The sequence below is a fragment of the Geosmithia morbida genome, assembly GCF_012550715.1.
Source record: "Geosmithia morbida isolate 1262 chromosome Unknown scaffold_1, whole genome shotgun sequence".
Taxonomy (NCBI): Eukaryota; Fungi; Ascomycota; class Sordariomycetes; order Hypocreales; family Bionectriaceae; genus Geosmithia; species Geosmithia morbida.
This window is the reverse complement of record NW_023336188.1, coordinates 2,442,382-2,457,951: the sequence shown is the minus strand read 5'-3', so window position 1 is coordinate 2,457,951 and position 15,570 is coordinate 2,442,382. Positions and strand designations below refer to the sequence as shown.

Below are 15,570 nucleotides of genomic sequence, written 5' to 3'. Positions count from 1 at the left end.
CTAGTATATAGTTAACCTTATTTCTATAGCCTAGTCACTCTTTACCTAGCTATTAATATAATAGTTAACGCTTCTTTTAGAACCCTAGTTCCTTCTATAATTAGCACCTACGACTATAACTGCCTTATTGCTTAGTTAGACGCCCTAACGGCCTCGCTAACATAAAACCGACACTTCTCTGACTACCCTATAGCACAGAGTCGTACCAACCGTCACACCTACCTATTTCTTGCCGCTTTACCTCCTCTTACACTAACGTTTTTCCCAGCCGATCCCCAAGACATCTCACCATGTCACGTGTGTCTAAGCACGATCGAAGGAACGGGCCGCGATTAGTCAAGTATTAATATATAATCGAGCCACATTTCTATATGACTGATCATATAACAAATAGCCTGCATAATCACCTACTAATCCCTGCCATTATTTCATTGATTACCGGGGTCCAGTTTATAGGGAACCTTTAACAACCCTTTTGAGAGTTGCGTTATTTTGGGTATTCGGTGGGTTCATTGCATGCAAACAACACCACATGTACAGAAAGCCAGCTGCCCCTCACATCTTGCAGTTAACTCGTGACAATCGCAGCTTGACAGCTGTAGCTCGGGATACATAATTGGCCCGAAGAGTCCGATCTAATCACTTCGTACGGCCCCTCTGGTTTGCGTATGTATATATATATATATATATATCCCAATGTCATCGCACAACATTAAGTTCATTGCCAAGCATACTCCTTGTTTCGTGCTTTTCAAATTGACCATTATGGGATTCAAGGTCGTCATCGTGGGCGGCAGCATTGCTGGCCTTTCGGTGGCTAACATGCTAGAAAAGTTCGATATCGAGTATGTCCTCCTGGAAGCCTACCCACGAATAGCTCCTCAGGTTGGCGCCAGCATCGGCCTCCTACCCAGTGGTTTCCGTATCCTAGATCAACTGGGCTGCTATGAAGCCGTCCTCGATGTTGCCGGAAAATGCCGCGATATTTATGGCAGTGTACACGGCCCCGACGGCACCCCTGTTAGTGCTCCTACACACACGAGCACAGCGACCCATTTCGTCAAAAGGTAACAGCCCCGGTCTGTTGTTATTTCCGCATCTTGTGCTTTACTTGACTGATCGTTTCGTTTCGTTTCCATTTTCTCCACAATTGTGGTTTATATTTCAATGTTTATGTTTCTTCATATATCTCCCATACTCATATCACCTTTCTGTGCAGAATCAGCTATCCGTCCGTTTTCATCGACAGGCAGATGCTCCTGCAGATCTTGTATGGCAACATCAAGCACAAAGATCGAATTTTGACCGATAAGCGTGTCTCCCATGTTGACCTTATGCAAAATGGGGTCCGAGCCCGAACTGAAGACGGCTCTATATATGAGGGTGACATTATTGTGGGCGCAGATGGCATTCACAGCGTTATAAGAGACGAGATGTGGCGACTTGGAAAGGAGCAGAGCCCCGGGTATTTTCCTGAGAACGAAACATCCCGTATACACTCCTCCCTCCCCAACCCCCCCGGCCTTGCCAGCCCCCGAGATTTCTTGCTTACATGATGTGCAGGTATTCCTGTGTCGACCAGATGTATATTCGGTATCTCCAACCGTCCCCCAGCCTATGGCAAGCAGACCCAACATCTCGTACTCGGCTACGGCCATGCATATGTCATTGTGGCGGCGCCGGGAGACCGGACATACTGGTTCCTCTTTGATGGCTTGCCGCACACCGAGTACGGCGAGAATATTTCCAAGTACACAAAAGCCGACGAGGACAAGCTTGCTGATGAGCACCGTGACGATCGTATAACCAATGATGTCACCTTTGGCGATCTGTACGACAGGAAAATCATTTCCACACTCTTGCCGCTGGAAGAATACGTGTTTGAGCGCTGGCATTATAAGAGAATCATCACCATTGGTGATTCTGCTCACAAGGTACGCTGACAACAACTGTTGACTGATGTGTACTTGCCTGTAGTGATGTTCATCCTCTAACTGACATAGATTGATCCTGCTTCCGGCCAAGGTGGCAACGGAGCCATAGAATCCGCCGCACTTCTTACCAATGCCCTAGTTCGTCAGCTCAATTTGACGCCGGATGGTCTCTCCAGTGATCAGGTCAATGATGCTCTATCAGAGGTACACGCCAACCGCTACGAACGAGCCAAGCGGTTGGTTGACGGGGCTCACACGCTCCAGCAAATTGTCAGCTATCGGTTCCCCCTGAGCCGTTATGTCCTTGCGCATATTGTTCCGCTACTGGGAAAGGAGGCCTTTGTTGATGTCGTCACGCCAATCTGTGCCGAGGCCTCAAAGATTGAAGGGTTGCCCGTTCCGTATAGGCCCCACTGCGTCCCATGGGAGGACGAGCTGCCGGCGAAGCCCGTCAAGAGTATCCTTGCTACTCGTTCTGTTTGGGCGCTTTCATCCGGGTCCCTCGGGTACCTGCTATCTTCGAACCTTTCCAGGTATAACGCTGGAAATCCCGGGGGGTCTGTTTATGGAATCCTGCAGTCATTAGGTACCGGAGGGCTTCTCGGCAGGATAGCTGGTCAGAGTCCGGTGCCAGGCCAGAGTCCAATGGCAACGCTCGTCAATATGGCTCCTATAATCTCTACGTGGATTGTAGAGAGTTTTCGGAATGGGAACTCGCTCAATCCTCTCTCATGGTCCGTATCCCCTCCATGACGATGGATTGGTGGATGAAGGAAGGCAAAAAAAACTGACTTCACGCAGGACGAGAGTTAACCCGCTCATCTATACCCTCATTGGTCCGAATGCAGCAATACCATATTTCTGCTTGTCCTCGGTGCTCTTCTCTACCAAGTCGACAACGTCCAGGCCTGTCAAGTCAGACATCGCTCGGTCTATAATTCCCGGAGTCCTTCTGGGATACGTGGTGCCGACAATCACGGCGCTGATTCCATTCCGTAACATCAGCATGAGGCGTCATACGGCAAACGTCTGGCAGGCATTTCCTGTGCTCACCATGGCCTTCACCACAGGGCTCGCCGCCATTCGCCGCAGGATTGCTGGAAATGTGACCCGCCCAGAGTATGAGGGCAAGACTGACAGCGAAGGCAATCCGGTAGATCCAGCCGCCGTCGAATCCGATCTCTGGATATACACTGATGACGATGTGGTTCCTCTTGAGCGCACACATGCTTTCGGCCTCATCCTTTGTGTGGCTGTCCCAATCCTAACTAGGGTTACGTCATCCTTCACCTCTAGTATCTTCAATAACTGGACACAAACAGGCGTGTCCCGAGTACTACCCCTTAGTGCCACGGCATCTGTCACTGGTGCGGCCTCCGGCATTATTTATTCGCTGTACAGTGCTTGGGAGCTGCGCTCGCTCGGCTTTGTGGGAACGGGTGAGGCCATGTTGGGCGGTGTGGCCTCGGTAGTTTCTCTGGGTCTGGCTGGCCCTGGCGCTGCCATTGCGACGGTTTCTTATTGGAGGGAGCGTGCTATTTCTAGCTTGAGCTCATGATGCGACCTAATGACAGGAGCGTATGCAGGCCTTTGGCTAACGGAGAGGCTTGTGTGGTATTATGTGCGGAGTATTCCGTATACTCATAATGTGTTACGGCCTAATGTGGGCCGACCATCTGAGCTTGACCCGCACTTCCCCCCACCATTTTACTCGAGATATGGGTTCCACGCTATTATAGGCGACTCTGCACGCACATGTTCACTAATTGCAAATAAGACACGAATACAATGATATAAGCAACTCTGAATGCCTTGAAATGGTAGGAGAAGAATTTAACTAGACGTGAAATGACAAATATAGTGATGGTCATGGAGTGTTCTCTCAAATGAAAATCACTTGTCTCTTCAAGGTTTATTTCCCCAGAACTACATCGCCATTGGGATGATCCGGCCATGTATTACCAATCCCAATGACAGAGTCGCCCTCCCACGAATTGATCCACTGTAATTATATAGGGAAATGAAACCCTCTAGCTAGGTAAGCTCAATGGATCGTATGTCCTCTATTGTGGTCGTATCATGTGACGCAGGCACTTCCGGGTTTAGCACTGATTGACACATCTTGGACTGGCTGGTACACTGGTCATCTGCAAACCAAAAGGTCGAAGCTGTAACATCCTCGGCAATGGTGGCTTCGAAAGGCCCAAGGAGGTGACGGGTTTGCTGTGCGGCATAGTTACGAGCCATCTTAAAATGTCTCAAGAGACTTGCAGCTTCCACCAATGTCGCAATGTCTTTCCATCCCATAATACTAGAAATGTGTCAGGACCCATTTGATGTATTGTATAAACATTGGACGAAAGGGTGAAAAGAGTAAGTGTATAAAGGAAAATTTAATCCATGGCTACACAGGCAGATTGAGTATGTTGCTATCCGGCACCAGCTTCTGAAAGAGCGGCGGCACTCACGGTACAAAATGAGGTAATACTGGCATTGTCCTCCCAACGCTTTGTACGAAGGCTACTGGGGTTGCTTAAGTAAGATTTGTAGGCCATTAAAGCCCATCTGAACTTCGCTCATAGGTGCCTACCTGCCGCGGTCCCTCCTGGAGAACCCCACCTCCCTCCTCCCTTCTACTTCCTCCCCGCTGAGGTAGAAAGAAGGTAGCCGCGAAGAATAGACGGAGGGAATAGAGAAGAGGTAAAAAGGAAAAATTCAATTGCCACTAAAGAGGGAAGAACTAGAGGAAGGATAAGATAATCGAGAGATATTTCCAATAATGTGTGTTCATGCATTTGATTCTTAACATCTCGTGATACCTTTTGAGGACGGACGCCACACTACCTCTACGACCAGGGTGGTTTTTATAGAGACCCAGTTGCAGGCAAGCAGAACCGCTAACTTTGTATCTGTAACTATGCCGTCCCTATTTTGAATATTCCTGGACCGAGAGATGCCATCATTGCATGAAGACTCGTCTAGGTGAAGGCCGAATGAGATTTCGTCGTCCAAAAACGCAGCTGGAAAGTTTAGCTGTAGTACCCACCCACATTCAATCAAGCATATAAGCTGTGTGAGAAAATTTCTTTCGGTGATCTCGAGCTACTCGATAGGGAAGTCGAGACTTGGAGATATTGAGGTATAGGTCAATTACTATAGCAGAATTCATATCTGTTCAAGCTAATATGTGCACTATAGCGTCTGTTTAAGGCCAGCGAATGAAAACCCCATCTTTTTAGCCCATTGACACACAAGCTTGAGATTGATAAACGCGTTGGGGCATAAACATATAAGAATTAAAATCGTCTCAATAGAGTCAAGTCGGCGCTTGTCTAAACATCTGGGAAATTTTGATACCTAGACAAAATATATCATCGCCAGATACGTTGCGATGCTTTTTTAGACCTCACGATATATGACTCCGCAAGAACAAAAAGTACCCAAGGCTTGCTGCGAATTGTCGCTCCACCAATGGGCTATCTCTATCGGTTTTGTCGCCGTGCCTATGTGGGTCTAGCTGAGGTAAGGGTTTACGGGTTTGTTATGAGGTAATAATTTGCGAATGCTGTCGATGATTTTGTCGATTGTGGTAGAGCTGTATAATATCTGCATGGTCGCCCGTATAGATGAGGGTGTTACTTTTCCCCAAAATGAAAATAGCCGATATATTCTTTGCGGTAGACAAGGCTGACACCGGTTGGCTGTAAATGAAACGGGCTTGTGGAATGGTGGGAGGAATGGCAAGGCTGTTATAAGCAGCGGGTTTGACTATATGGGGCACACACACACCTTCAAGTAATACTCGTCGATTATATAGTCCTCAATTTCAGAAAAACTCAGGCTAAGCACTTTCCCCTTCTCGCACTTCATACCCTCTTTGGCGTTCTGTTTATAGACACAATCTTGTTTAATTGGGTAACTGGCGAGCAATTGTAGAATCAAAAAATGTAAAGTAGACTTGCTAAGCTCCCTATTGGGAGTGCACACAAACAAGTGCTCGTAGAATATTATTTTATGGGGCTCATAGTGTGCTTTGTATTTCCTGGTAGGGAAAAAAGGTTCATCATGACCCTTCCGGATATTGTCTTTTATGCCCGAGTCCTTTTCCATTATCACGGTATTGAACCGAGCATACGTTAAAAGCGGAAGTTAAAATATGTGTAACTATTAATGCATATATATATATATGTAGATATATATGTAGATATGTATATAACCTATCAGTTGCCGCTTGCCATAGGGCTTGCCTTTAATATAATGTTGCACACCTTCTACATCAGATATGTGAGACATCCAAAGCCACTAAGCGAGATTTCTATGCTCCACGGACTTCTGCATCAGTCTTCGGACTCTCTACATCAGATGTCTCTGATGAACCTCCTGACGGCTTGCCTTCCGATGTTCTTCCGGACAATATAAAGTAGATCTTTTTCGCGCCTCCGTCAACGAGTGGGTACACATTGCTAACAAGGAGAGTAAACCAGAGGTATACTAGAGAGATGACGATCCACGCAGTGAAGAACTACACAGGTTATCAGTATAAAAGAAGTATCAGTACTTGGTCAAAAATTCACTTACTGATTTGGAAAAAACCATCTTTGCGCCATACATAGGCAGTGGCCACAAAAGGATATGGCCGATGACAGTCAAGACAGCCCAAAAGACAGCCCAACGACTCATGCGCCTCATATACTTGACTCTTTCGGGAGACTCGTCGGCTCTGACCTCTTGGGTCGCCTTTGTCTCATTTGCGCCATCTGGAGGTATGGTTTTAATGGCTCCAAAACGGCTCCATTCAAAATTGGCGGGTTTGGCCAAGGAAATGACCAATGTCACAGGCAGAGGGACAAAGAAGGCTGTAATACAACCGAAGAGGCATGGGAGAGTGCTACCTGTCGAAGTAATTGATAATCCTCCATAATACGCGTAGGCACTACCAAGCCAGACGCTGAGACCACATGTAACGCCGACAAGAGGTGCAGTTATTGCTGCAGCCTTGGACTGCCCGCGCCAGAAGAGGGCAAAGCAGGTAGGAAACACTCCGGGGTTGATGAGGTTTCCCATTGCGTAAAACAGCCATGTCATATCTACGCCTCCTTTGTGGAAGCCAGTTGCAATAGACGATATAACCAGGGCGGTGGCAATAACGCCTATGTGTGACCAACGGATGAGGTCCTTGTTGGTGGCGCGCGGGTTGATGTAGGTGCCATATATATCAAATGACACGATAGAACTTGTAGCAATCATTTGCGCCGAGGCAACCGAAGTTGTAGCCTAGGATCCCCAGATATCTCAGCTATCTCTCCGATACTTGCTGCTGAGGGAGGGGAGTAGGTGAAGGACATACCATGAAAATTGTTAAAAGGAGGGCCACAGCGCCACCCTTTCCAGCGACAGTCTGAACAACGTACGGCAAGACGAGGCCAGATGCCACCTCCTGCTCTGTCATGTTCTGTACCCAAGATGAGTATCACGAAAATCAGGTAGAGCGGAAGTGAATTCATGCCCTCACATTGGTCTACATATAGGAGCAGCGGACTTACCCTGGGATATGTAGGCCAAGCAGACGTTGATTCAAGGGCAATGGCAGCTAGACCACCAATTGTCCCTACAGTCCAAGGGACGGAGAAGGAGGCCACGCCACCGAGAATGTAACCCGGAACAGTAGCGGTTACATCGGCAGAGAAAGCCTTTTGCCAGAAACCTGTATCCATGACGACAGATCCAAAGTTGGTACTTATCTATGAGCGTCCTGCATTCCAAATGAAAAGGGGCTATGACTTACATAACATGCAGAATACCGAAGTACAAGCACTGCTCGCTGCGCATGGTGAGGTGAGAGCCCTGATAGTTGCCCTCAACAGGCTTCACCTGATCTGCAGAAATAACGGCATCATATAGAGCGCCTAAGGAGCCAATCTCTTTTACGGCAATAATCTTAATCATGAGCCACACGAGAATTATCATGATGATGAATGTGTGAATATAGTCCGTCAAAAAGGTAGCACGCAGCCCGCCAAAGTACGTGTAAATAGCGACACCAAGCTATCGGTTTCTCTCGGTTATTAGCGATACTTAGGAAGAAAAGAGTCAGGTCCATATTTCAGGGTGAGTGCGTACCGGCATAAGATATGTGCTAGCAATGACAGACATTCCCGTCAGAGCAGTCACAGCTGTACTGGCCCCGAGGAGCATACTGGAGAACATAAGCAGGTTATTCACAAGGCATAGGACAATCCATAAAATATGTGCGCTCGCCCCGTAACGGACTCGGATAAGCTCTAGCATCGTATGCGCATTTGGTGCTCGCCGTTTGGTCTGGATCGAAATGACGGCCAGGAAGCATACCATAGTGCTGGCTGATGCACCCCACCAGACACCCAGGGCAAGGCCGTATCGATATGTTAGGAGAGTCGACCCCAAAAGTGCAGTGCTGTAGAGCCAGGAGGATATAACGGCAGCAGCGGTGAGCCCGGTACCGACGATGCGGTTAGCGACCATGAAACTATGGCAGTCAGCATAATCAATTGTTATAGGGGCCAAGGAAGTGATGAAGGTTAGCTAACGCACGTCTCTGTCGAGTCATTGTCCTCATTGAATGCCTTTTTCAGTGCTCTTGTCACCCATATCATGCCTGTTGATGACTATCAGCATATATGCGAGCAATACCGACCAAAGTCACCTTACCTAGAGCAAAAGCCACTCCGAGGCCGACAACGATGCTGTACCCAGCGCTCTGGGGCAGCGGCGGAGAACTGTCGGACATTGTGGCCTTAGTTGTTAGATTGTCTATACAATAAGACGGCGACTTCCCGGAACGTTGTGTGTTTACTCATATCAGCGCCTTGCTGCTTTATGTGTGCCGCGCGGATTCTTCTGTGCTTTCTGCCCAGTGCTATCTTGATGGCGTCTTGAGCAGTACATATTACACGATAATGCCAACAGCCAGACAGTACATGAATATCCATGCCGTACTGGGTTGCAGTGACGCATAGGCTCTGAAGCGGTTCTTCGGCAGCTTGATGATGTACCGATTGGTCAATTATGAACCTCTGTAGATATGGCTTCCTCCCCTGATGATTCTTCTCCACGGTAGGTGCTTTCTATGTAATGCTAATGGTCGTTGTGGTGATGGTGTCATTCGATGCTGTATCACCTCAATGCTTGGCGTTGCAGCAATGTGAAGACCTGTACCCTTGGTTCATCAGAAATAACAGGGAAGTGTTTCGGTTTATTCCCGCATCGGAAAAAGAAAGTGCAGGTTGGGTCGGATGGCCGTGCTCTAGATACTAGACAATTATTACTACTTACCTGTATTATGACAAGTGGTTAAGATCATCCATCAGATGTCTTATTATTATTATCGTCTCAGTAGATACCGGTAATACGCATTACCTCTAATAATAATAAGTACGCTACATGCCTTAAAAATTCTACCTCAACACCCCAGCAACTGTTTGCCTAGGCGTACTCGTAATATTGCGTGGCCTATGATAAACCATGGTCATGGTTGTATCTTTAGCCGGGTATTGTTATGTGATAACAGCGCGCGTATTACAGCGTACCCAAATGTCCTTCTCCCCCACAGAAGAGGCAATTCCTGGTGGCCCAATCGGAGGCGCCAGAAAAGTTCAACTAAGACCAGCCTCTCTGCTATAGCCTATTATATACTCCCGGCCTCTCGGAGATGGAGCCGGCGTATGATACAAGTCTCCCACCTCGGCCTGTTGGCAAGTGAGATAACAGTGGACAGATAGGTATACCGTTCATGTATTCTGGGGCGTAGACGACTAGACCGCTGGTACCGACTACGAACGACGTCTTGTTATGTTATTCAATATGCGTCCTGCCCACTACGAGACCTGGAATACATACCCTTTCCTGCAGTTTAAGTACTGTATTGAACTTGAAAAGGTGTTCCAAGCAGTGAATCAATGGATTCTGTACATGTAAGCTACGAGATATGAACTTGAGCGTAGAAAAGGCTGGGCAAGATCATGACCATAAATCATCATCACTTCCGCGTACATCGGGCCTTAAGTGTGCGGAGGGACGCACCATATACAAAGAGCATGTGTTCACTTGGAAATACGTTTCTAACCATTGGTGACCCTGTATACGATCTGTTTGTTTTATTACACGTGTTTCGTGAAAACAGTCAAATGGCCATGAATAGTCTTCGGATCGGTACCAGAGCCGCCATGGCATTTGAAAGACGTGGGCGGTTTGTGGGGTGACGGTTGCTGTGTGACTCTCTCACCTGGGCAACCTACGGCTGCTCAACTATGGGCCCAGTTCAGGGGGTATAGGCTGACGGCCAATGACCGCGGGTGTTACATGTATGCCTAGCCACTGCCACTGTTCAGCCACTCAAGGCGTCGCTTGGTTCATCTTCGATGAATTAGTATTCACGTGTAGTGCTCCGTACAGGTACTGCTAGTAATAATCCCATATCCAGGCATGGCCAGAATGACGTGCCCATTTCATTCGGCGTTGCTGATCAAAAATCCGCTATAATAACGCGAACAACCAAGTGCCATCCGAATGCGGGGTCGTTGGTGGTCGGTGCACTGCTTTTACCCATGATGGCTGGATCCTTTGTTCTTATGGACGGGTCACCGCTATCGTTGCACGAATGGCCATGAATTCAATCTCACGGCGAAAGTTCACGTCAACCGTAACGTGGATACCTTAAAAGGAAGGTTGTACCTTTGACGCGTCCTAATTCGCCGATAGCGATTGTTTGGCAATAGAGATCCACGCAGCCGTCTTTGGTCACGGGGGTGGAAGCTCTAATTTCTACTACAAATTGCTGCTGGGCCGAGCTCGGTACATTCGGGGTGCTCTCGATTATATCCTTTCTCTACCTATACAAGAGGCGCGCTTCACTCGTCGCAGAACATTCGAGTGATGAAGCTAAGTGTCATTGCAACCCTGGCTGGTCTGCTGGCATCAACGGCCGCATTCCGGGGCTTGCCCATTCCAATTGGGGAACTTTCCAGGCAGCAGCAGGTACGCACAAATCTCACGACAAACTAGAGTGCGTACTCAAAATGTAACTTCGACATGCCACTGACGATTTGACGTAACCGCAGCCTGCAGCTATTCAAAGCTCTCTGTCTGCGTCTTATCCCGAGTACAATCTCTCTATTCCTATTGACCACTTCCTCAATGAATCGATCTACGAACCCCATTCCCGCAACAAATTCAACCTGAGGTACTGGTTTGATGCGCAGTTTTACAAGCCGGGTGGCCCGATTTTTGTTCTATGCGGAGGCGAAACCGATGCCCAGGATCGACTCCCATTTCTCCAGAAGGGCATTGTCCACGAAATTGCAAAGGCCACGAACGGGGTGGGGGTAATCCTGGAACACCGCTATTATGGAAAGAGCATTCCCACGCCCGACTTCAGTACCGAAAACCTTCGCTTCTTGACGACTGAGCAGGCCTTGGCCGATACTGCCTACTTTGCGAAACATGTTAAATTTCAGGGCCTTGAAGGCTTTGACCTGACTCCTGAGAAAACGCCGTGGCTCGCTTATGGGGGATCCTACGCTGGGTCATTTGCCGCTTTTCTTAGGGTCGTCTATCCAGACACCTTTTTCGGCGCCATCTCATCGTCAGGTGTCCCAGCGGCTATATGGGACTACTGGGAATACTACGAGGCAGCCAGGATCTTTGGCCCCCCCGTTTGCAGTCGTACACAGGGCAAATTGACCAACATAGTCGACAATATCCTCTTGAATGAAACCAATGCCGACTACGTTGTTGATCTCAAGACAGCGTTTGGAATAGACGCAAAGATCGACAATGCCGACTTTGTATCTGCAATCACTGGTGGCATCACTTCACTGCAAAGCTACAATTGGGATCCAGAAGTCAGCAGCGATGCTTTTTTCACGTACTGCGATACCATATCCAACGACGAGAATCAGTTCCCAGCCTTAGAGAGCAATCGCCCCTTCGTCGAGAAGATTGTCGCCCAGACAGGCTACGCAGACGACCCGGATCCATTGGTTGATCGTATGCTTAACTATATCGGAACACAGCGATCTGGATCGGGATCCGACTCAGGGTCCGCCGAGATTTCCGACAAGTCCTTTTACGATCAGGACGACCTTTCCCAAACATGGAGACTTTGGCCGTATCAGGTGTGCACCGAGTAAGTACTGGGCTCGCGATATCCCCGCATTTTGGCAACGGCTTACGTTTTCTTTCTTTCTAGATGGGGCTTCCTTCAAACTGGATCCGGTGCACCAAGTGATATACTGCCAATGGTATCAAGGCTTATTGATATAGAATATAGTTCCCAGATATGCAGAGATGCCTTCAACATCACGAAACCGGCCGACACTGACCGGATCAACAAGTATGGATCATTCAACATCTCGTATCCTCGCCTCGCGTTCGTGGATGGGCAGTGGGACCCTTGGCGTGCGGCAGGGGTGCATGCACTATCTCAAGTTCAACGCGACTCGACCATAAGCGAGCCCATGATCTTGATCGACGGCGGTGTGCACCATTGGGACGAAAACGGCGTTTTCCCCAATGAGACAAAGCCTGGGTTCCCACCAAAGGCAGTTATAATGGCCAAACGGGAGATGCGTGACTTTGTAAAGGAATGGCTGGGGGACTGGGTTTGAAGACCCATCGAACTTTGAACCAACCTGGATGATCCCCGTGTTACGAGTAGTTTGCACACGACGGATTACCTCAAATAGGGCAGTATGCCCAGCGCCCTTTGACAGCACTATCCTTACAAGTCCTACGCCATCTACAGCTTCGGTAATGAAACAACAGACCGAAATGTCCACGACAATTTTCTGCTCATTTTTCCCTTCGTCGATGTCTGCTCTTTTTGATCCGTTCTCCCCTCTCAGGAATGTTGACTGGGCAAAATGCCAACGATCAGTGAAGCTTCGGTAGAGAAAAATAACCAGTGTTACAGAGGCTGTAGCAGTACAGACGGTCTAACCACCTTGGAATAGGGTGCTGCACGTGATTTCACTTTTCCCCAGGGGGTTGATATTGAACGGATATATGTACCAGGCCTAATGAAACAATAAGCGGGTTGACATCAAACGTGATAGGTAAAGCAGTCTGAAAACCCGTCCTTCTGGTGTCGGCCCGTCCGACATGACGGTTTATCTTCTCATTAAGCCAACACCTAGTTGGCTACTAGGGGTACGAGAATAAAATCCATAGCTGCATGAGTTATAGGACGAGATATGGAACATGTGTGGATTATGAATCCTGACTTATTGGGCCTTGATACTCATATATCATGCGAGATACCCAAGTGGCGATGGCCGTTGTAATGTTTATCATCGGCGCACGGAGAGACCACGGGCATTGATAATGGGCCAACAGTCGTTGGCCAGAACAAAGCGGGCTGTCCGCTGGTCTCTGATGCGCACGTCGCATTCTCAACTATCCTCTTTCACATCTACCTGATTGACAAGGGGGCACGATTATCTTCAGTGCTCCCCGGGCTCGATAGAGAACAGACCCTTTGAGCTACTATAGATGACCCCAAATTCTTATCTAAAGCGAACTTGGTGTTACCCCTGTACCTTTGAGCATTGTTGTCACATTCGAGAAGACCCATCGTTATCGACGTATATAAAATGAACCGCTTTGCCTTGCTTGATAAACGCGGAATTTTGTTTAGTTTTTTTCACATCCGTTCAGTCTGCCTCAGAGTTTCGCCTGCCATCCATATTCAGTCTGCTTAGATTGACAACCTCCCTTAGCTAAAAACACTGGGTACGGTTAAATAGTTGCATCCACCATGTCGGCTGTGAAGAAGTTCTTCGCGCCGATGCGCATGTCCTTGACATCGGCCCTTGTTATATCAGTCTGTGTTGTCGACTCGGTCACCATAGCCTATGACGGATCCCTCATGGGGTCACTGAACGTCATGCCCAGCTACAACAAGTACTTCGAAATCAGCAGCCGAACACAGGGAATCATGTCGGGCGCAACCTTTGCTGGTGCCTGTGTTGTTGCACCTATGACTAGTAAGCTCATCAATTATAAAGGTCGAAAACTCGGCATCCTCATATCTGCCCTCATGAACATCCTCGGCGCCGCGCTGGGCGGGGCTGCTCAGAACATGCCCATGTTTATTGCTGCTCGTGTTATTGTTGGTATGGGTGTGGGTATTGCCCAAACGTCAGCCGCCAGTTATGTCAGCGAGACAACGGCCCCTGATATTCGTGGCTTTGCTCTTGGAATGTATTTTACCTGCTGGGCCCTCGGATCCTTCCTTGCTACAGGAGTTTGTCGCGGTGTAAGTGCATACAATTGGATCGTCTCACAGCGGGGGATAAAAGGACACTAAACCATGTTGACTAGGCTACCAACCTGGAACCGTCGAATTGGGCATGGAGACTCCCAAGCCTCCTTCAAGGTGCCATTCCATGCATGGTCATTTGCGTCCTCTTCTTCGTTCCCGAGTCACCCAGATGGCTCTGTTACAGTGGTCGTGAGGAAGAAGCTCTTCAGTCATTGGAGCTTGTCACTGGGGCACACCGAGACTCACCGGTCGTCCAGGCCCAGCTTCGTGAAATAATTGACACTCTTGAATACGAAAGGACCTTCAGCCACGGAATAGACTTCCGTGAGACCTTTCGGACACCCGCTAACCGCAGGCGCGTGTTGCTTGCCGTCTCCGTGGGCCCTCTCGCCATGCTTACTGGATCAAATGTCATCACGTATGTCCTGTGGGCTGAAAATAACTATATGCAAGACTCGCAGATTGACATACTGACTTTCTGGTTTCTCTAGTTACTATTTTGGAACCATGCTTTCCCAGGCTGGGATCACAAGTGAGACGAAACAACTGGAGATCAATCTTGGACTCTCTGCTTGGCAATTCATAGCTGCTTTGACTGGATCCCTTCTAGCCGACCGTATTGGTCGCCGTGGTCTTGCACTCATCAGTCTGGGCACATGCACCATCTTCTTCTATATACTCGGCGGACTCACGGCGGCCTATGGCGAGTCAGAGAACAAACCTGGAGTGTATGCCACCGTTGCGACCATTTATCTATACCTTGGCGCCTACTCCTTCGGAATTACCCCTCTGACAAGCATGTACGGCCCCGAAGTCCTCTCATATAGTATACGTGCTTCGGGTATTGCTTGCTATGCTGTGGGAAGCGAGCTAAGCGGCTTCTTCGTTACTATGGTGTTTCCCATCATGTTCGACAATATTGGATGGAGGACGTACATGATTAACGCATCATGGAATGTGCTACTGTGGATATTTGTATACTTCATGTGGGTCGAGACTAAAGGCCTCACGCTTGAGGAAGTCAGTGAGATTTTCGATGGCCAGAAACACTCTACTCCTCCAGATTTGGCCGAAATTCAGGACAAGGAGGCAGGAATAGTCATCACGACTTCGGCAACAGATATGGCTTGATTTTTAACCTGGACTTATTGGCAGTTTTCATATATCCAATACAGGTCGTTGCGTATCGCCACAGTGCCGATATCGTTACGCTATATTATACGTACACGCAACATCGTCGACGCCAACGAAGGGAATCTCGTTCTTGAATCCCCCAAAACTACCGTACCCACAGATCCTATGTAATTTACGATACATCGAAGACATTTCCATACACCA

At 48.3% G+C, this 15,570-nt stretch overlaps 4 protein-coding genes across 4 annotated transcripts; 3 read left to right on the top strand and 1 right to left on the bottom strand.

Moving 5' to 3' along the window:
* Nucleotides 1-765: 765 nt before the first annotated feature.
* Nucleotides 766-3,492, top strand: GMORB2_1510 (2-polyprenyl-6-methoxyphenol hydroxylase; the record flags this gene model as incomplete). Its single annotated transcript, XM_035463492.1, has 5 exons — nucleotides 766-1,067; nucleotides 1,220-1,465; nucleotides 1,583-1,934; nucleotides 2,004-2,467; nucleotides 2,736-3,492. 5 exons carry the CDS (start codon nucleotides 766-768, stop codon nucleotides 3,490-3,492), a joined length of 2,121 nt encoding a protein of 706 aa, XP_035324916.1.
* A 2,757-nt stretch (nucleotides 3,493-6,249) lies between these two features.
* GMORB2_1509 (urea-proton symporter) lies at nucleotides 6,250-8,700 on the bottom strand (the record flags this gene model as incomplete). Its single annotated transcript, XM_035463491.1, is given in 8 exon segments — nucleotides 6,250-6,456; nucleotides 6,513-7,208; nucleotides 7,282-7,386; nucleotides 7,478-7,670; nucleotides 7,720-7,979; nucleotides 8,055-8,439; nucleotides 8,604-8,616; nucleotides 8,622-8,700. Coding segments are annotated over 8 exon segments (1,938 nt in total).
* A 2,144-nt stretch (nucleotides 8,701-10,844) lies between these two features.
* GMORB2_1508 (Serine carboxypeptidase S28) lies at nucleotides 10,845-12,577 on the top strand (the record flags this gene model as incomplete). Its single annotated transcript, XM_035463490.1, has 3 exons — nucleotides 10,845-10,946; nucleotides 11,030-12,096; nucleotides 12,256-12,577. The coding sequence occupies 3 exons, from the start codon at nucleotides 10,845-10,847 to the stop codon at nucleotides 12,575-12,577; spliced, it is 1,491 nt and encodes a 496-aa protein (XP_035324914.1).
* Nucleotides 12,578-13,725: 1,148 nt separating this feature from the next.
* Nucleotides 13,726-15,363, top strand: GMORB2_1507 (Sugar (and other) transporter; the record flags this gene model as incomplete). The annotated part of the gene is made up of 3 exons (XM_035463489.1): nucleotides 13,726-14,226; nucleotides 14,292-14,650; nucleotides 14,724-15,363. 3 exons carry the CDS (start codon nucleotides 13,726-13,728, stop codon nucleotides 15,361-15,363), a joined length of 1,500 nt encoding a protein of 499 aa, XP_035324913.1.
* Between the last annotated feature and the right edge of the window lie 207 nt (nucleotides 15,364-15,570).